This window comes from Bacillus rossius, chromosome 1, assembly GCF_032445375.1.
Source record: "Bacillus rossius redtenbacheri isolate Brsri chromosome 1, Brsri_v3, whole genome shotgun sequence".
NCBI lineage: Eukaryota > Metazoa > Arthropoda > Insecta > Phasmatodea > Bacillidae > Bacillus > Bacillus rossius.
The window spans coordinates 58,268,778-58,292,081 of NC_086330.1; the positions used below are offsets into that span (position 1 = coordinate 58,268,778).

A 23,304-nucleotide genomic window follows, 5' to 3' on the forward strand; every position below is an offset into this window, starting at 1 on the left:
CAACCAAAACAAGAAAACCACGGTCGTTTATAAAGCACGCGTCGCAAGACATCACCAACCCTACAATCTTGAAACTTTAAAACAGTAGAAAACAAATGTTTTCGCCGGGCTTCGTTTGATAATTAATATTTATCCTGAGAAAAAAACATATATAATAGTCAAATTATTTCATTTAAAGTTATCTTTTTTCGCTGTGCGCACTGTATATAATAATAACCATGTCGTGGCCTTCTGTACATACATAACGTTTAAGTTTTCGGTACACTTGACTTCAAATATGGAAGACCGAAATGCAAGAATTTGTAAGCTGGGCGATGCTCGCGTAGCACTTTAATGCGTATTGCGTAGTTTATGAACGGGTATTTGAAAGCTTCGTTACTGAACTTTATGCGTCTTGCGTTTCTTGCAGTTTTTGCAAGGTTTAAAATTCCGTTCTGACGTCTTGTAAATAAACGAAGATTTTGCATATCATTTCAGAGAAAAGCTACGTTTGTATAAGCACAAAATTTTTCGTTAAATCCCGACTATTGATTTTGTTGTGTAGATTTGTACCTTAACTTTAGTGGTACGAGCAGACATTTCTGATGGTATTTATTGAAGCGATGTTACGTTACATTCCACGCGCTGGCAATGTAATTTAACTGTAATAAGTATTAAATATTCTGTGATTTTCATGGAACTTGTGTATAATATAGCCGAGTTTGTTGGATACTGAAAGTTATACAGGGTGGGCACAAAGTCCCATTACCCCCCTACTAACATGTTAAATGGTGAATATGTTGGACCAATACACAGTACCACCAATACATATACACCAGTTTTGTCTTTAACTGTCCACAACATCTGTTTAATCCCGTCATTCTCCGAACACAAAATAATTCAGCGCCACGTTATGTGCGACATTTTGCGCAGCATCGCTGGAGTAACCCTTTGAAATGCCTGCCTCACGGCCTCCTTCAAGTCATCAACACTTGCATACCACTGCTCAGCAAGAATGTCTTTGATGAACCCCTAGAGTGAATTGTCACATGTTGTGAGGTCGGGGCTACGGGGTGGCCAGACAAAGTGGAGCTGGTAATGCAGTAATGCAGGTGATCGTTACATCATATATATATATATATCCGGCTTTGCGGGAAAAGGGGGGGGGGGGAACGGGACTTTGTGCCCACCCTGTAGAAAATGAAGTTTAACGTAAACAATTATTTATGTTTGGAACTGTTACTCTAGTAGATTGAAGTTACGAACTGTTACTATAATTTATTTTATTAATTTTTTGTTTCAATATTTCCTATGGAAATACGCAAAGTTAGCAAACATTGCTAAAAATGTTGTAGGCCTATTGCATTTTCTATTTAAATCGTAGCTAAACAAATCAGTCAAAACTTGAAATTTTGATACAGGAAAGTAAAAAAAACAACTAAAAATGTGTGTGCGTGGAGTCCACGCGCGGCATAAGTGAAACTTATTGTTTATTATGTATACATAAAGATAAATTGTTAGTATTTTTATTGAACAAGAGATAATAACATACAATAGTAAGGATGCGGATATGATCTAAAAGCAAATATTATTTTTAGGCATGATGTTAGATCGCGATCCCTAGCTGAATAAAATGAAAGAATAAAATAAACAAAAACTACAATTGAACATAAATTACATTTATAAAACTGACCTCGTAAGTCAAAACTTTTTTTTTTTTCATTTTCAATCACACTATATACACAGTGATACTTATAAAGTTAATTGCAAAAATCAATAAATCTTCCACGCGAATCAATACATTGTAGATACTTTAAATAAAATTAATATGATGGCGTCAATGTAAGCTGTTACGAAAACTGAGGAGTAGACAAACACAAGCAGCATCACCGCTGCGTCATTTCTACCTCTCTCCTGCCGTCATCCCTTCCGGCCGTTACAACTAGCATATAGTAGGTATGCTACGCTACGTACCTATTTCTCCTACCTTGCCGTCTTCCCATTCGACCGCCAGTGCATGCGTTGGAGTGGCGTCGCCGCTAAAGCACTCTCATCCTCTACCGGTTACCCCACCACGTAACTAATTATTTCCCTCATGTGATCGGAATTTTCGTAACGCTCTAAAATTGTAGCCCCCCTGTGCAAAGAAGTTTCACTTCAAAAATTATTATTACAGTTTTCAGTAAAACAAAATAGTTATGTTTTACCGATAAAATTTCAGTGGTTGTTGGCCTTTTCACACGTCATTGTTATGTACTGTGACCAACAAGCCTCGCGGATTTCAGCGAAATGCACGCAGCAAGTCGGGACGTAAGCGTCCGACGCGGTTCAGAGAGTATGCCCCGTGCAAAGTCATTATTATATGTTTACGTTCTACTTAGTGAATCTTGCTGACTATTTGAGGGGCCGAACTTACACAAAATCAAAAATTTATATTATATCGCATTTTGTATAATTAACTGGAAAAATTGGATTTTTAAAATTTGTTGTGTTGTGCGGATAGGGATAAAGAAATGAAATATAAAACTGGAAATTTTTAAAGTCAGTTTTACTGACTACTGATTGATTTTATTTCATTTATTTCAGAAAAAAAATATTTAAATTTTACCTGGCCTTTTAAAATACTTGGAATATTTTATGATTTAAAAGGCTAAATAAAATAACGTAAATTTTTCTGAAATAACATTTAAACCACATCATGCCAGTAGACACCAGCATTGCCTTTAACCCAAACATTTTCAGTTATTTATTCAATTTTGTTGGCCTTATCCATACTGAAAATGTTAAAAATCCAACTTTTTCAGCTGATTATGCAAGAGGCATGGCGTGTATATGTGTGTGCGTATATATTGTAACGCCCCTCGTGCCTCAAAATTAAATTATTTTAAATTAATTAAAAAGAGCCTTGGAAACTTGCTGGGTAAGAATAATAAGAAAAATAAGTTTATTGACCAGAGGTGGCACGAGGTGGAGAACAAGACAATTTGGAACTCCCTGACAGAAGCAACTGGGGAGCTGGTGGATCGTTTAAGGGAAGAAGGTATATCATAAATAAATTAACACTACACAAGTAGCTTGGTCTATAGGTTTTCCTAGTTTATTATTAAGGAATTTCGTATACCTGACAATAAAAATCTCAGTCATTAACAAAATTAAAAGGGGCGCCCTGGCATTATTTAAAACAATTCATATTGCAACCAGACAATCAAATGAATACATTAACAAAATTTCAAATGTAGCTCCCAACGATTACATATATATATAAGAGATTCCTCGATTTTCCAGATTCTTGAGGATGGCACTGTTCGCTGGTAGGCTATTCATTCGATTAATGTAGTTCGTAGCTAGAAAGTGGGGGGAGGGGGAATGTTGATTTCACATTACCACCCGGGTCTTCAAAAAATAACGTCGGGTCGCGGAAACATCTCTTCTAACGTGACCCGCAGTGGAGGTGCAGGATCACGAGCTGGGAGCAATTTGTCTCTCCAGCACTTCGACCCTGTCTGAAACCCAAATCAAATTCAAAAGGAATTAGACTTGCTTCCACACAGTCCTACACCGTCGGCGCAAAAGGCCAACAAACGGGAATGTGGGGGAAAAGGCCGGATCGTCACTCACCAGACAGGGAAGTTGACTTCTATTTACAGATGCGTCGCCAGCCAGGAACTGGATCCCGCGAATACGCGGCTGGGCGCGGTCGTTTTCTAATTTAAAAAAAAAAAATAAAAGATAAAAAATAACTATTACATTTTATCCTACTCAGACGGACTAAACTACTTGAAAAAGATTATAGGGATAGCATCCCTCATTTAGGCGACTACATAGTCGGTTGCGGCCGGATGGAAGTTTTGCAGAGTCTCGTCGACTCGCCGATAATCAAACGGTCCGTCTGCAGTCGCGGCGCGAAGTGTCCCGCGGAGAAACGCGTCTCGTAATTAAAAGTAAAACTTGAATCAAAAGTGGAGGGGAGGACTGGGAGTCCGGACCGAAAGGTCCCGAAGTTCCCCGAGTGAGGGCCTTAAAAAAAACTCTGATTGAAGTCTCGAAGCTGGTAGCATTGTGTCGACTTTAGCGCTACCTGTTGGGGGCTGTCTGAAATAAAAAAGAATCGACTCGCCCAAGGCGTCTGCTTAAACCAAGGGTTAAAGGGCGCAGTCTAGTGCTACACTCTGGCGGCCTACAGGGTAAGTTGGCTGGGTGGTTAGCGAGTTTGCCGCTAGGTGTCGCGGGGTGGTCCATCTTGGCACACACATTTTTTTATGCAAGGCATCCTGGGAGACGGTCGCTGTCTGCTGGGGTTTCTGACCTGTCATTGGCCTTAGGCGAATTCTTAGAACCGAAAGAGGAGGGGGGGAGCAAAAGTGCAACGACGCTGAGAACAAGCGTCCATGACGTGCTTTTCGAGGAGAGAACCTAATACGTATTCGTGACCAGACTTACTTCTCTCAGCAGCTCTCTGAGAAGTAGCAGCTTGCAGCCCAGAAACTGCTCTATGCAGTTTTGGTCATGCAGGGAATTAAAATTACAAACTCGGGACGTGACTGCAGGCGAGAGAAATTTCACCCGGACTGACCATGTCCACATTAGACAGCAAAATATCAGATTGGCCCCCTGGGAAGGGGCTTCGGTCCACTGGCACAAAGTTTAAAACCGTGTTGTACACCGGCCTAACAAAACGTAAATCACCCCCATTAACAACCAGATAAATTAAAAAAATAAGAAATCCCAAAAAATTTTAAAATTATAGAAAAAATTAAAAAAAAGGTGACGAAATGCCTAATTTCCGGCACAATATATATATATACACACATATGTAATTTTATTTTTTAGTTCGGCCACTCGAAAAGTATACAAGTTTAACCCTTTTTGAATTCCGTAAAAATAATTGAGCTCATATAAACACAACTATGATACAGATATAACGCATATATGTTGTACGATATTATAATTCGATGGTCGTTAAGTTTATAATCTCGATTAAGTAAAATTATTTTAACTTTTGGTAATATATGGAAGACGACAGTAGAGTGAGTAATGAATGACTAATAAACATAATTTCTAATGGTCAAACGATATCATGTATTAGTATCAACAATTCCTCCAGATCACGAAACATTAAAAAACATAACTCCTCTAAATTAACGTTGCCTATATGATGGCACTCTATTGCAAATGTCGATTAACATATGTACAACATAAGTAATACTGTTATAGCTCATTTTTAAATAATATCTCAGGGAAATCAAAATTCATGATGCACGGTTAACACAGTCGGTATTACAAGATGTCTACACTCCGGACTAGTCTTGGTATTAATTATGTAAGCAATGTAGTATTAAAATATGTAGAACTCTACTGTCACATATTATTTAAATAGTTTTAACCAATAATTCATGTATGCTATTTGAGCATTTATTAAAGTGTAGCTTCAATCTGAATAAATATTGTTTTAATGACTCTTAAAGCAGGAATTATCTCACCTTGAATATGTTTTATTGTCTATAACAAATTATACATAAATGGAATAAAAACTATTAATCTTAAATTATGAATTTATGTATATTCTTAATATCACACTAATATCATCAACACACTTTATCTTTCCTATCTTCCTAATTCCAAAAACAAAACCTGCTATTTTTCTAACATAAAAAACTAAAAGCAAAGAGATCGCTAAAAACCAGTTCATAGATATCTGGAATTATAACACCAATTTAACATGCGAAATCTAAAATACTTTTATCCTTACACCGTGCTCAACGTAAATAATATAAAATAATGACCTGGAATTTTTTTTTTAATTTGATACAGGCACCCAGTATTCGGATCATTACGCCAACGTTTTTGCACTTTTAGCATTTCTGTTTAAGTATCAAAGGAATTAAAGTGCTGATGTATGTTTTGATTTCAAAAGAGTGGTAAAATATCAATTGATATTTGCTTTTTATATAGAAGCAGCAAAATGACATTTTTTTGACAATTTTCAAACATTTGTGTAGACAAGCACTGTATACAAAACATATTTCGGTGTTAACAGGAGTGAAGTGTAGTTCTTCTCCAGAAACGTGGTCGCTTTGTCCACCATTGTCACGGACGGCGACAAATTTTAAGAAATCTTCCCATAACGAAGGCAATGCTCGCTTTTTATAGAGCACTGGTGGGCGCGCGGGACTGTCGTGGCTGTGTGAGGATGAGAGACACAGAGACTCGCGGCTTGGGAAGCGAAGAAGCTTCAAAGAGGAGACGAAGAACGCTCGCGCTACCTTCCTCGGCTGTCGCCGCGATAAGCGAGAGATAACGACGAAGTACTAGTACTTTCACACTCTGTACTCATTCGTTTTCACACTGGAAAAAAGAGCACGGGTCTCAGCGTGACTTCATAACAACAGCAAACTATAATACGAGAAATTTTAACATAGTGTAAAATAATATTTCTTTATTTTGTTGTTTGAACTGTTTTTGACGTAGGCGTACTTTTTATTAAAAGAGTGGTATCATTCTAAATAAACATTAATGTCCGTAATTACATAGTTACTTTATATTTTCTCTGAAATAGCAAATTCATTTTTCGCTTAAGATACAAATCACATGAATATTCATTAATCGGTCGTTTTTTATGCCTTAAAACGGATGAGAAAGAATATTAGGCTGACGATTTTCCTTTCATTTCAATTCGAGAAAATTTCTCCTTCTGTTAGAGAGCAACCCGAATACCACATAAAAATAAATATATATTTTTATCGAACACAACATTTAGCGACATCTGTTGGCAAGAATCAAACTACTTGAAAAATGTTTCTGGCATGAGACTAATTCTCTCTTGACGAAATATTTAAATGTGACTAAACATTTTCGAAAGCGAGACTCTCGGAACAATATAAAATAATTTGAAGCTGCAAGACAGGAGACTAGATGATGCTGTGGAAACGACGTGATAAAATAAATGGAAATACTGTGCTCATGATAACGATGCTGATAGCTACGAAAATGACTATATTGCCTTTAAGGAAGACGATAAAACGAAAGGCTGTAGAGATTTACAGAATACTGACAAAAAAGGTGTAAAGAAGATGGAAGCAACAACAGAAGAGTCATATTGCTTGACGAGGGACGATCCAAATGGATTAGTTGACAGACTAAGACATTTGATTCCTTCTCTGTGTGCAGGAGACTATTCTTGTACAGTTGAGGATATCCCCCATACCGGAAGTCCTGAGAAAAGCAGGAGCCATAGAATCAAATCTTCAATTTATTTTTATCTGATGTATACTTTTTTCGAAAACTTAATAAAAACAATGTAAGATAATAAAGTAATTGTGACTTTAATTTAATAGCAATATTACATACCTACATTAAAGATTCTTGGTGCCTAAAGAGTTCATTTAGTACATTAAACATTAGCATACGTGGTTGTTCAAGTTACATAATAATTTTAAAGTTTAAACTCGATATTGCAAAGTCAATTTCCGAAAAAAGAAGATAAAGCCAGATAATATGGCATCCAGTCAATCGTATCTTAATGTGTCTGACCAATCTTATCCTACCGTATCATATCTTGCCAGTCGTATCCTATTGTATCCTACCATATCCTGTCTTATCCTATCAATCGTATCTTATGAGTATCAAAATGTTATGTTCCAGGCTTAGTTCCTCGATTGAAATTTTTTAAGAATTCTTAAGTTCTTTTAGGAATTTTCAAGCCTCCGACTCTTTGAGTATTAAAATGGGATCTTTTTATGTAAAGGGTATGCAACCATTAAAATAGAGAAATTGTCTTACTTTTTGAGGATTTATGGGTAGTTTTTGAGGAATTTTGTGGAAATTTCCCCGAAAAATTCAAGGGGGTGGTCACTCATTGCATGCACTACAGCAATATAGCCTGACTCCTGTACCCATATTCTCTAATTTGCCATTTTTGAAAGAAAAAAATGTTATGAAGGGCAAATGCAACCACGTGTCCCCACGAACACAAAATTAAATTGTTGACATGTGTAGAGAAGTGGTCAAAGTCTCTAGTATTTGAACGTTTAATAAGGCATTCGCATTGAGCATACTGGCTAATGAAACAACTGGTATGTTTGGAAAAGAACGGTTGTCAATTGGATAATGGATCTTTGACAGTGGCAGGATGGAAACTCGGGAATAGTTTGTTAGGTTTATTCAGCCCAATGCCCTTGACGCAACTACTATAGCTATAGTGATTGATATATATCTTGAAAAATAATGTCTTGACCCCAGCAAGTGCGTTGTTCAGTGTTATAATGGTTTCTCAGATATTAGCAAGGCGTTCCAGCCATTATAAGAAATAAATATAAACTTGGATTCATTTTTCAATTTGCTTCACATAAATTGAACTAAGTGTACAAGAAGTTCGTAACTCTGTATCTGTTATCAAAGAGATAATTAGATTATTTAGGGAGTCTGTGCTGAGAAGACCATATGCACCCAATATTCCTTTCATTTGTGAAACTCGTTGGTCACAAAAGTATAAAAGCATTGCCATATTCAAAGAGCACATTGTAAAGATATTTGAAGGATTGAATCGGCTTTCATTCTATGGGAATCCCAATATAGGAAAACAGGCTCTCCGACTACATGCTGCAACTACTAAATCTCGCCCTAATAATCAAGTACTCGGCATTATTAGAACCTGTAGTCAGTGCTCTCCAAGCTCATAATCTCGATCTGGTCTTGTGTTTGAAACACATAAAGAGTACTATAGAAATTGATAGAAGTCGCCGCGAAAATCTAGATAAAGTTTCTACCAAGCTTATATATGGTATTTTTGCGATTGCAAAGGACTTGGTGATTGAATTGGAAATCCCAAGGTGATGAGAAAATCAGTTAAATTCTCCTGCGGTGAACCCGAATGATTGATACGCTACTTGGACTCGCTGGTTTCTTCACTGGTGACTCGGCCAGTTCCCAAACGAACATTCACCAGCAGTTTTCCTATTGGCTCGACACCCTTCCACAATGCTTGAAATTAACTTTACTGATTTCCAGGTGAAATCAAAGAAGTTCATGGAGTTTCACGAACTTAGGGTATTGGCCTCTGGAAGCGAACTTTGATAGAACATTTGGAAAGACAAACAACTGAGTAAAGATCAGTTAAGAAAATTAACGTGTGAAAAAGGCGGAAATGTTTTATCCTGCAACACATTGCCATGTCTCTGCCACGTACAACGTGCACCGTGGAGAGGTCATTTAGTATGTTGAGAAGAGTAAAATCCTGGCTCAGATCAACATTGGCGGGTCAACATTTAAATGGTCTGTGTCTTATAAGTGTGCATAGGCAAAATATTATACAGAATAAATATAGTTTTGTAAACGATGTTTTAAAAATGTTTTTATTCAATCATAGAAAACGACCTTTGTTATGGTAAACTATTACAAAAGGTTGAAATATGTTTTTTTAACATAATATTTTTTTCTGTTTATTCTTAAATGTCAATAACAAAGACTTAAATGATTTTCAGATTTTCAAAAAATTAGTTCTGATCGTTTTTATGGATGTAAACTAATAACAATAACAGTCTGTATGCTATATATCATAGTTATTTATAACATAAGCTCCTATGATTTTATTGGGGGTTTGTTAGTAGTTTATAACTTGAATCTGTGTACGATCAGGTGTTAAACAGTAGTTTTAGTACTATGCGTATTTCGTGTAATGTAAATCGCTTTAGTTTATTTGAAGTCGTATTATTTCATTTTTTTTCCTTAAAGAATAATTTACATTTCTAACCAGCTTAAAATTACTTAATTATGGCCGCTGAATACAAAAAATTAAAAAGAGGCCTTATCTTTTAACATTAATTAGAACATAATCATAAGCAGTAGTAGTGTTAGTGGTAATTTTTATTTAAGAGTTTAAAGTTTCGAAAAACCCTTCAAGGGTCCTAGAAGTGTGGAGGTTGAGTGGTCATAACTCTCGCCTCCCACCAGGGCGAGCGGAGTTCGATTCCCGGCGGGGTCGAAATCTGATTTTCACGACTCATTCCGTCGCTGCTCCACACCCCAACTTATCTCGTCTCACGCACTCTCCACGCTGGCCGGGTTGGACTGCATTCCATCCATGTAGGACTTGCCTCAGGCGGGAAAGAATGTCATGTTCATTTATCACTTAAAGCGATGGCACGTGGAAAAATATTACGACGAAACTAATTAACACAACATATTTATTTCTCATTTCTGATTCTGGTTTTTAAAATAATTTTTTTTTCTAAGTTATGTCGTATTTTTTTGCCAAACCTACAAAAAAAGGAGAAAACGTAAAGAATGCTAATCTTAAGTTTAGTTCACGTAGTGATTGTACAAATAAATAGTCGAACCAAGAAACATATAAAAAAATTATTTTAATTAAATTTGCAGTTAAGTTTTGAAACTTTCCATGGTTCATTGCCGGTCAATTTTAGAAGATATTAAACGAATTAATCGGTAAACAGCACAAATGATATTACATATTTGACAAAATTGGTTTCTAAATGTATCATTTTACTTACTTAAAACCTTTAATTTACTATTTTCGTAATAAAATGCAAAATATGCATCACACGAAAAAATCGGTTCTTGGTTTTATATCAGCGTATCTTTAATTACTATTAAAAATCAGATCATTATTTTCCTATATAAAATGGCTTTATAAATCTTGTAATAAACAAATTTCGGCGTCATTTCTCATCTACGGTTGTTTTCATATTCTAGATTTTACACTATTTATTTATTCAACATGGTTTACAAGCACTAGTACTTCACTTAGGCCTTAAATGACAGTTCAACAATATCTGGCAAACTTTTCACCTTAACAAAATAACACATCAAAAATACTCCAAATTTGATATAAGATTATAATTAAATAATAAAGTGCACTGCCACCATGTTAGTTTAATTTTTACCTGCTAGAGTACAGTAATCACATATTATTACTGTGGTGTCCGCCATCTTGAAATTGGGATGTAATCTTAGAAATTCGTAATTAATTAGCTTTAAATTTGGGTAAAATTAAAAAATTAATCAAAAATATCAGTTATTTAAATAATGGTTAACACGATGGATTTACGTCCTGGTTTGATTCTCGATCATTAAAATTAAAATATATTTTTAATTCAGTTTTTTTTCATTACCTTTCCTGTAGTTTATTACCATTCACTATACGAAAAACAGCGCACGAGACATGATACCTGTCCGACGAATTAAATATGTTGCCACTCTACCTAACATGGAAGTATATTTTCTTGGATGCATTAAATACATTTCAGCCAGACGGTGGCCACCTGAGGACGAAAACAAGATGGTAGACATGACGACCTACTAGCTGGTGATATATACCCTGGCATTAATGGTGGGAGGTCAGTCTGTCGGCGGCTCCAGTGGAGGAAGAAATCCTTCGGTGTTTTTTTTTTTTTTTTTAATTTTTGCCATCACCGGATTTGAACCAAGAACGTAAGTGCGTTTTTAAATACTAATTCGTTAAAATTTGATTAAGTAATTTTTTAATAAATTTTGACATTTTTCTCTATTTTCTAGCATAAAAATTACGGATTTTCAAGATGGTGGCCGTCAAGAAAATTGTAACAGAATTTGAAAAAAAAATAAAATAAAATAAAATAAAAATTATTAAATTTCGATTAATTGAATTTTTTGATGAATTAAAAAAAATTCACGATAACGGATTTTTAAGATGAAGGCCGTAACAAAAATTGCCACATTAGGCAGTGGGGCATTCGATTCCCTTGTGCAAGGGTGTTTTGCGTTGAGTGAGCCACGGCTTTGTTATAACGAAATAACGCAAAGATTCTGCAACCCTAAACACTAACGAGCTTAGCAAGTTGCCTAATACCAGGTGAAGAAGTCGCAGCCTTCCCGCTTCACAATCGCAGGTAAATAAAGTTCACGTTAAAAAAAACTCACGTCGAATTGCGCGTGCTGCTTCTCTATGACGCTTTAATTCCACACCTTTCAAGAAAAACAAGGTACACTTTTTTTTCGTTTAAATGACAGTGACCACCACACTTATGTATAGACAGTGAATTCAGCGGGTGCCCAGGTGGAAGAAGCTACCTGTTTTCCTAAATCAATGTTTTGTATCTACGCATGTAATAAGAACTGAACGTCAGCATTGCGGATATGTTTTAACTAACATTCATAGTAGTCACTCCCATTTGTGAATCCATAAGTAGTGTGTGTGGCATGTATGTATGACGTGCCCTAATATGTTATACTTTAATTATATTAGTAACCCAACAAATTAATTTATGTTCTAGGTATATATAAGAACGTTATACGAAAATTTTACCATGGAAAAATTGCCTTTAGCATGTATCAAGTAGATGAAGTAAAAAAAAAAAATATTGATCTTGCAGTCCCTAATAAGGAAGTTCTGATGTTTAAATAAGTTAGTAAAATGCATTAATTTGGCGTCGAAAATTATTCTTTAGTTAGTTGTAAAATCTTTATTTAAAAAATCGAATTTCTCTTAAGATAAAAAAACCTGAACGGTGCTTAGTTTAAGGAAGATTCAATCTCTCTAAGAATAATCATCACATATTAATAACATAGATGTTAACAAATTTTTTAAATTACTTTTGTAACAAAAAGCTGTAATTTATTTGTAATGACACATTATTAAAGATGTAAATAATTTATTTCAAGGAGCCACTTATTAGACCTGTTTGGAGTAAAAAATATTTATTTCTCAAAAACTTGTTCCAACAAAACCTGTCTTTTATTTTCTGTCAAGTGTGCTATTAATAGTCATTAAATCATTTACACCCATATTGGAAAGTATTCAGAAGAGATTGGTGAGCCATTTTTAAGTCTTTACTAAAATTGTCATATTTAATTACATCTCAAACCATTGAAGGTATAAAAAATAACAAAACCTTGTATTAATCTAGTTTCTAGTGGAACGATTTTTTTCACCACAAAATTATAGATTGGCAACATTAACTCGAATTACTTATTAAAATGGTAAAAAATAATATTTTTATAAGGATAGAATAAAAGCGAGGTGTATTTGATATACTGAACATATTAAAGAATTTATTTTCTGACAAAAGAGATAAAATTTTTAACTCTTGTAAATATAAATATGTTCAGTTCATTAAGTTTATCTTGTTTGTATTTTAACTAACCACTATAAAATACATATTATTGTAGACTTAGAAGTTATAAAACGTGTAACTGTAAATGTGTAAATACTTTGTCAAAGCTATTACTTAAATACGAACTAAACATTAATAAACCGGTTGAGTTTGCATTCGACCAATAAACTTCTGGGTACAGGTTTATGACGAAAAAATAAGTTGAAAACACAAAATGGCCGCATTGATACCACATTGTTCAATTAAACAATTTTCATTCGCTTGGAATTCTACCTTAATGCTCTCCCAATATTTAAAAAAAAAAAAAAAAAAAATCAAGTTCCATCTTCAAACGCATATACCAATCGGGTAACTAACTGGCATACAGTTCTCAACTTATTTTTTCGTGATATACGACTTTTGGTCTTACGAGCTCTCCCCACGGCTGTTATACACATTTCGAATTGGAATTAGTTATCTAGTTTATTGCAAATAATAGAGACAGTTTATGAGATAGAATTCTTCGTCTGGATAATGCTCAATTGAACAAAGTTCTACAACCACCCTATTTTCTGTTTTAAACTTCTTTTTTCCTGATAAACCTGCTTCCAAAGTTGGTATGTTGAATTAAGACTCAGTTAACTGCTAGTTAAAATTATATCCAGGAGAAATAAAAGAGCTTCTTGAAGCGATACGGGTGACTGTTCGAATTGAGTAGGGAGCATCACATAGTTTAACCCCAATATTGTTCAATTGTAAGCAATCAGTCTCTGAAAAACTCCTTGTGTCTCATCCCGTTTCTTAAACCAGTCTGTGTTTCGTACTGGGCGTGGATGAAAACGCTTTCGAGTTGAATGTGTTCCGTGTATTTCAAAGGGGGAGGGAATATCAGTTTTGTGTTTTCAGGTATTAGAATGTTAAAAAATTACGTCAGAAAAAAATATTAATTTAATGTCTTCGAATGAGTGTCTCCGTACGAAGTTATCATTTTATACAAGAAGGAAAATATTTCAATTCAAGGTACTATATTTATAGTAATCTGTTTAAGTGATAAATCTTTAAAAAGAAAATATTAAAAGACTATGGGAAAAATATATGTTGTAGAATTTTATGTATAGGTACATACATACATAGTTATTTTAGAATGATAGTAATTATAATTTGTTAGTATGTTTGTATTGGCGTCACGTGAAGTTAAATTTAAGAATTTTTACCAATTTTAACTTGAAGGGGATATTAGGTGCGCTTAAAAAACTTGGTTAAATATTAGAAATAACCTCCAATATTTTTTTCCCTACACCATTAATGTCTAGTTTTAAAATAGTTGAATTGCGATTTTTTTAATGCCAAACATTTGTATCTAGAATTACGTTTTGAAGAAAAATAAAATACTATCTCGCAACTCAAACAGCATGAGATCCAAAAACTAAAACACCATTATTTAAATTAAATAAAAAATACACTTGCCTACTTTTAAATCCTCCTTTCAGGTATTAATTATTACTAAATAAACGTGCCCATTTAACATTCTAAGACCTGAAAATTTTATGTTAAATTAATTATGCAATAATTTTTTCTTGTAAATGACCATGAATAGGGAATATAGAAAAAAAGTTATGAATTTTACTATTCCAGTTGATGGATTCAAAGATAATCTGTCACCATATAAATGTTAATATTTAGATTTACATTGAACATAATTTCACATTATCTTTGAAATATTTGTGCAGTGGGAGTGCATGACTTGATGTAAGCTTTTGGACATACGCCATTGCTAAGCACATGTATTTCCGTTGAAGAAAACTACAAAACTCCAAAAAGACAAAAACACAAATGATTGCTATTGTCAACAGGATATTGTCACGTGCACCTAGCCGGTGCCACCGCCATTTCTGTCACGATCCACCTTCAGAGGGGGGGGCGAGAATCGTAGCTCTTTACATAGAAACAACTCGCTTGGCATCAACTAGTCTTAACTTCATAAAATACTTTACTGTACCTAGGATCATAGGTTCGTCATCCCGTACAGGATGTCTGGTGAGAGCTGAACTAAGGAGATTTTGCAAAATAACATAATACTTAATTAAAATTATTTTATTCTTAAAGTCAAATACTCAACATCATTTTAAAGAACATTTAAATAGCGGGATTACAATTTAAAACAATAATCTCTTTACTTCCTTAACGATTGAACGACCTTACAAGAGAGAGAATGAGAGAACTTCACTAAACACTTCCCTAGTCCTTCCGAATACCTCAAATCATAATTAATACTTAAAATTAAAACAAAGATAAGTCCATACTCACATTTTCCGAAAAGCCTTTCTTGATCGATTACTTTAAAAAAATAACGTAGGGGCCTCTCCTGCCCTTGAAATCCCGAACGAACATTACATTTTAAAAACTATGACGCGTGACCCCTGACGAGGGCCATAGCCTCCGCCCGAAAGCTTGACGACTACATTATGACCTAACTTAAATTAAACGACTCGTGGCCTCTGGCGTCGACCATAGCTTCCGCCCGAAAGCTTGAATTCCTACATCACGAACGAACTAACAACTCGTGACCACAGGTGAGACGCATAGCCTCCGCCTGAGTGAGCCTGAATTCCTACATCACGAACGAACTAACAACTCGTGACCACAGGTGAGACGCATAGCCTCCGCCTGAGTGAGCCTGAATTCCTACATCACGAACGAACTAACAACTCGTGACCACAGGTGAGACGCATAGCCTCCGCCTGAGTGAGCCTGAATTCCTACATCACGAACGAACTAACAACTCGTGACCACAGGTGAGACGCATAGCCTCCGCCTGAGTGAGCCCCGAGTCACCACTCACTTGCGCTTAAATTCGCGCGCCCTGCCGCGCCTACCATAACAAAAGCTCGTTATTGAAGTCAAATTTACTAAACAACTAACTAGAACATCTGGGAAGACTACCCCCCCTCTACCCCAATGTGCAGGCCACACCGCGCGGCTTGTTACGACAGCGCGCCCCAGTAACTGCGGCCCGTGGCTGCGCCAGCGCGCGGCCAAACAAACAAACAAAATTCTGCAAGCCCGCAGCGCGCCGCGCCGGCCCCGTGCCCCAATTACATGGTCACGCCACTTGCGCTGACGAGTGAACAGAGCAGCCAGCCCAGAGTCCCGTCAGTAAAGTCCCTAAATTTGATTTCAACAACCCTGCAAAATTTCAACCCGCGACATAACCCTCCCCTCACAGAGCTCGAGCCCCATCGAGCTACCTCAAAATTACAAATTGTCTTTTTCCATTAAACCATAACTATAAATTCCTCATTTCACAAAAATAATAATTTTCTTAGTTCCTTGCTGTCTGAACATACATCTAGATTCTGCATAAGATTTATTTTAAAACAACAAGTATTCATAAAATTAAATGTAAAACTTTTATCTGGTTTGTTCTCACAGGAACCTTCAGAGGCTCGAGTTCTCAATTCTAAAAAAATTGTTCTGTTAGTGAAGCTCTCTTTACAAATTAAATTACTGTTCTTAGTTTCTCAGTATTCGTTAAACAATGTGCAAATTCTTGATAATTATTATTATTTTTTTTTTTCGGTTTCCGTTTATTACCATACTTCTTTCGTTCTTCAAAAAAAATTAAGTGTCCTTACAGTGTTTCAATTAATTAAACTCTTATCTCGTGAAGGTTGGTGCAACTCCTCGAAGTCAGTGTTGTCGAGAAGAGTAGCTCCCTGGGCTGGCCATCAGCAAACACCACTCAACTCCAACAGCTACTGGACTGGCTTCCAGGGCAGCTCACAACTTCTCCCCACATCTGCTTCGGAGTTGTGCCATCCTCATCACGAACAGATTACAATTCTGAAACATCATCAACAGGCATTACCATCACGCCTGACAAATACAAAACTAACTACTAAACTGCAATCGATGGGCAAGGATGCAAACACACAAAAAAATAAAATTAATTAATTCAACTGCTAACATAAAGTATCCCACCCTTAGCATAATCTAATCAGGCAAATAATTTGATAGGAAAAACTTAAGGAAGGGAAACATGACCTCCAATGATTTTCCCTAACTCTTGAGTCTTGATCTTCTCTATACAGCAAATAGTCCCCACGAAGTAACTGGGTTGAAGGTCAGTTCACATGACCCACCCATAACCTCTTCTACTCTTCTTTTCTTCTGGGGGCAACCACAATGCCCACCAATCTCTCTCCATGGTGCCGAACCAGCTATCCCATGAGAGTAAACAACGTAGTCAATAGAAGCGCAGAGGGGAAACACCAATCTCTGGCTTGTCGAGTCATAAAACTGCTTTATCTTCTTCTTCTTCTTCTTCTGAGTAAAACATCTGATTAATCTTGCTACTATTCTTCCCAACAATAAAAAAAAAGTTCATCAGGTATCTTCATAAAAAAACATTCTAACTAATAATAAGTCTTCTTTTTCTTCTTTTTTTTTTCTGTTAGTTGTAATAGAAGGCCATGTTAGGGAGGTTATAGGGAAAAAGAGTGGCCAATTCCCACCCCATCACCCACCTAGATCATGACTAATTAACTTTTAAATTTTCTATTTCAAACAAATAAAAAAAACATTTTTTTATTCAAACTTTTAAATTATAATTACTTTTACTTCATAACCTCAAAAGCTAATCAATAATTCTAAATGAAATTGTGATTTACTGCATCCTTGTTCCATCCGATCTGTTTGTTTATAACCTTTCTTGTAAAGTATAAAATTTTCAAACATTACTAATTAAAAAAAAATTAAATTCTGGTGTCCTTTGAGTTACAATTAACTTTACTATTTCTTAGCTTGAAATAATTTAAGTTTTCAGAACTATTTCATTGTCTAATTCACAACACCTAAAAATCAACTCAAAACAACAAATCATCAAAATCAATAAGATCATCTGACCTACCTATCAGTACTGTGAACTTGAACTGTTCGTACACATTTATAATAAGCTATTGTATTTAAATTCCAACCTAAATAAGGTTTAAAAAAAACTACTAATCCCTCTGTAAATTAAGAAAATTAACTTTAAAAATTAAACTTAAGGTATTAGTTCTTTTTGACAGCTACCACAACTCACTAGTTCCATTACATTACTATAACCTAAAAAGTTCTGTAAATAATGTTTATAACAAAAAAAAACTCCAGTTACTGTCTTCCATAAAAAAAAATAAAACTTTACATGACCTTATTAATCTCCACTTGTAAGTCCATGGCTGCCAGCTTTCTCTTCTCTTGAATCTTCAGTCTTGGCTCTTGTTTCAGTGATCTTGTATCTTGTCTCTCGAACTCTTGTCATCTTGTAAACTGGACTGCTGCTCAGCTCATCTTAAGGAATCTGTAACAGTTTCAAAAATACATGTTAATTTAAATTACATAATTCCTGTTCTTTGGTCCTAAAAAAAAAATTGTATTATTAGTACACATTACCCTGAAACAACATTATTATTCATTGTTTATTACTTAAAAAAAATGCTTTACCATAAAATCCTTTTTTGTTCTTTTCATTAGGCCTATTTATTTTCCTTCTTCTTAATTAAATTCTGCTTCAAATGTTAATCTTAACTTAAGACCTACCATATATTTATTATTCATTACCTACATTATTTATGTTACCCTAAAATTCCCATAAGTTTCTAATACTTCCTATCAAAGACATTCTCTCTAAAAAAAAATTTACTTGTGACTCTTAACTTAACAAACTTAAAAAAAACTTTTACACTAGACTTAACTTATTATTCATTCTTAGTTACTAAATTTCTATATGTAAACTTTAGTACTTACAAACAAAAACTGCCTATTTCTCTCTACCTCTTAATCTCTTTCAATTATTACAATAATAATGTTACCTTGCATCTTTAAACTTTCTTCTTTTCAATTAAATTAGACATCTCATAACAATAAAAATTCTGCCTATACTCTTCTTATGGGTGTCCAACCCAACAACAAAATTTCAAATTCTCAAGTTTCCTTATATTTAAATTATGCAATGCACATAACCTCTGTGGTGCCTGTACCCTTTTAGGCCTACCACCTTCTCCTCTCACAGCATGACAACTCTTATTCCTCGGGGTCTGTATTCACTGTTACAAATCAAATATCTCAAAAAAAATTAAAAACAAATTTATTATTTTAAGAAAACAAAAATTTACATTGAATTTACTATGGAGCCTGGAAATCTTAATGTCTCACAGCAGCTAACATGACTAAATCCCATGGAACCCCAGGTTTACATAACCTGTGCCCAAAAATTTAAGCATACCAGGCTTTCTCTGCACTGGTTTTACAGCATCACACACTATTTAGGGCCCCTGATCTGCCATCAGTCCCAAGGAGTTTTCCCACAACCCCTCTCTACACAAGCGCCTACCGCATTCCTCTCAATTGGCTATCGGTTTTACGGCATTCTTTTGGGATCCGACCATCAAGTTAGGGCTAATCGAACACTAAACCACCATACTTCCAAACTAATGTAAATCAATTAAATTTTCTCTGTAATTTCTTAAAATCCAAATAAAAATTATTCAAACATGCCCAAGAAACTTTCAAAAAAAAAATTCATAATCTTATCTTCAAACCCTTAAAATAAAAATAAATAGATTACTCTGTTTTCTCCTTAATAACTGTAAACTGTCAACAAATATTATGTCGTAAATTTAACTATGCTTACTGACTCTAAATCATAAAATCTCATTCGTCCTAATTAATAAACAACCAATTTCCTTGAAATCTCACTGTATCTCTCATACTCAAACTCCACTGGCTGAATATCTCAATAAATTCAAAAACAATTATCTAAACTCTTAAAGAAATTCCTCCCCAATTATTCAAACTTCTTCACATTATTTTATTTCATTACTTAAAACACCTTACTCAAAAAAATTAATTAATTATCTAGCTATCTTCCATTATTATTTATTTACCGAACAAAACTTTCTCCTAAATTAATTTAGTAAAATTCAATTTCACATTAGGCAAGTACACTAACTCTCTACAGCAATGTTTCTCATTTCCCTCCTTCCTAACTGAATCCAATCTTACTTAACCTCCAGGGAATTTACCTCACAAAATAACCAAAAATTTCACTGTAGTGCCTATCTGCTATACGCCCACTACACAGGGGGCTCTAACCCCACCAACAAACTTCATTGAAATGGTACCCTATCCCATACAGGATAGCCACTTCGGTACTACCATGGGGAACTCCTGCCCCAAACTACTCACAACTCTCAGGATTCTCCTGACCCTTAATTCCGTAGTCAGCCCATCTCCTATGGTCTGCGCTACAATTCCCTTTCTTCCCAGGGACACAACGCCTCACCTTAGGGTCCCTCGCCCTAATGAAAACATTAATTTTGTCTCTCTGTTCTTTTGGAGTAAATTCCCTCTACACACAAAATCTAGCCTTCCCAGTTTTCTCAATGCTTATCGATTTTATAGTGTACCTCCTTAATAATGTTTACAAATCCCAAAAAAATATTTTTAAAACCGAGGTAGAATTTAACTAACAAAAACATAAACAACTTACAACGAAACACTTCTAGCCTATACATCATACACTTCTTAAAATAAATTACTTACATACTGAAAGTTCCTCTTCTTCTAAAACACACTTAAATTTAAATTTATTTAACCAATAGTCTATTTTCTTATCGCTAAGTTACCGTACAGCTGATCAAAACAAGGTCACGGCCGTCCACGTCTCCGTATGAGCCCGTGACGTCACCGAATTCCATCAGGTGCGCCAACCCTCGCTTGCGGTTCCTCCGTTCTCCGCTAGGTCTCAGCACCTCCCCGTCACGTGTTCATTCTGCCACGTCCACTGACGTGTCGTTCTGAAACAACTCTCAACATTTTTCTAATTAAAACAAAACATCACTATAAATTCTATAACTCTCTTTTACATAAACTCTCGTTTTCTCTTTAATTCCTTTCTAACGTTTATCCTTCCCTCGACTGATTTAATTCGTACGTCTCGTCTCCTACGCGCACGACAACAAAACAAACTTCACTTGAAAATAATTCCTATTTACGACAAAAAAATTTTATTTTAAATTATAATTCTCTTAACCTACAATCTTAAATTAACTTTAATAAAACTAAACCACTTGCATTATCTTTATTAAGTATTTAAATTATAACGTATTCTCCTCACGTAAAAATCCCCGATAAACTCAACGACTTAAAACAACTTATCACTATAAACTTTATCCTTACAAGTATACTCAAATAATCATCTGTTACGTCAAAAAAAAAATCTCAAAGACTTCCTCCACTATAGACTAAAATTCCGTAATCCTCTCCTCAAGTAAACTCTTAATAACCTGCTATCAGAAGCTGAAACTAACTTAATAATAAACATAAAAATCTACCTCTCTCTCTCTCCAAAAATAGAACCTACCCGGCGCCTCCACCATTTCTGTCACGTGCACCTAGCCGGTGCCACCGCCATTTCTGTCACGATCCACCTTCAGAGGGGGGGGCGAGAATCGTAGCTCTTTACATAGAAACAACTCGCTTGGCATCAACTAGTCTTAACTTCATAAAATACTTTACTGTACCTAGGATCATAGGTTCGTCATCCCGTACAGGATGTCTGGTGAGAGCTGAACTAAGGAGATTTTGCAAAATAACATAATACTTAATTAAAATTATTTTATTCTTAAAGTCAAATACTCAACATCATTTTAAAGAACATTTAAATAGCGGGATTACAATTTAAAACAATAATCTCTTTACTTCCTTAACGATTGAACGACCTTACAAGAGAGAGAATGAGAGAACTTCACTAAACACTTCCCTAGTCCTTCCGAATACCTCAAATCATAATTAATACTTAAAATTAAAACAAAGATAAGTCCATACTCACATTTTCCGAAAAGCCTTTCTTGATCGATTACTTTAAAAAAATAACGTAGGGGCCTCTCCTGCCCTTGAAATCCCGAACGAACATTACATTTTAAAAACTATGACGCGTGACCCCTGACGAGGGCCATAGCCTCCGCCCGAAAGCTTGACGACTACATTATGACCTAACTTAAATTAAACGACTCGTGGCCTCTGGCGTCGACCATAGCTTCCGCCCGAAAGCTTGAATTCCTACATCACGAACGAACTAACAACTCGTGACCACAGGTGAGACGCATAGCCTCCGCCTGAGTGAGCCTGAATTCCTACATCACGAACGAACTAACAACTCGTGACCACAGGTGAGACGCATAGCCTCCGCCTGAGTGAGCCTGAATTCCTACATCACGAACGAACTAACAACTCGTGACCACAGGTGAGACGCATAGCCTCCGCCTGAGTGAGCCCCGAGTCACCACTCACTTGCGCTTAAATTCGCGCGCCCTGCCGCGCCTACCATAACAAAAGCTCGTTATTGAAGTCAAATTTACTAAACAACTAACTAGAACATCTGGGAAGACTACCCCCCCTCTACCCCAATGTGCAGGCCACACCGCGCGGCTTGTTACGACAGCGCGCCCCAGTAACTGCGGCCCGTGGCTGCGCCAGCGCGCGGCCAAACAAACAAACAAAATTCTGCAAGCCCGCAGCGCGCCGCGCCGGCCCCGTGCCCCAATTACATGGTCACGCCACTTGCGCTGACGAGTGAACAGAGCAGCCAGCCCAGAGTCCCGTCAGTAAAGTCCCTAAATTTGATTTCAACAACCCTGCAAAATTTCAACCCGCGACAATATAAACACCACATAATATTCCATAACAGAAATATGGTCACCTGTGTTTTCGTACCATGTGCGTCTCTGCCTGAGGACGGGAGCAGATAGCAGTTCCCGAAACGGTCGCTTGTTTCTGTTTTGGAAAACTATTGTGTTTGTTTCGTCTTTTCATTTTGTCGTGTTTTTGTCTCGTTTCAACTGTTGTGCTGAATTTTTTTTGGGTTCATTATTTTTGTGTAGTCATTATTTGTGTTTTTTTCTTTTTTTCGTTCTCTACTTTTTTGGAAAACTATTGTGTTTGTTTCGTCATTTCGTTTTGTCGTGTTTATGTCTCGTTTCAACTGTTGTGCTCAATTTTTTTGGGTTCAATATTTTTGTGCTGTCATCATTTGTGGGTTTTTTTTCGTTCCCTTAGTCCATTTTTCTTTTGTTTTTCTTTGTTTGGTTCACCCCTTATGGCCTTAATGTCGACGAAATGTCAATGTGCAATTCATTGATACTGGGCACACACAATTTCATCCTCATAACGACATCCTATGTACATGAATGAATAATGA

The 23,304-nt window shown here is 35.7% G+C and overlaps 1 protein-coding gene across 3 annotated transcripts in view; it reads left to right on the forward strand.

The window, feature by feature from the left end:
- LOC134536506 (solute carrier family 23 member 2) overlaps window positions 1–23,304 on the forward strand; it is a 156,912-nt gene that overhangs the window by 3,619 nt on the left and 129,989 nt on the right. The window contains exon 1 of one of the 3 annotated variants that reach the window (XM_063376255.1): window positions 13,873–14,084. The exons of the other annotated variants lie outside the window; for them this stretch is intronic. Coding sequence (XP_063232325.1) covers window positions 14,016–14,084 — 69 coding nt within the window. The 5' untranslated portion in view covers window positions 13,873–14,015. Of the gene's footprint in view, window positions 1–13,872; window positions 14,085–23,304 lie in introns of those variants that run through there. 3 annotated transcript variants of the gene reach the window in all.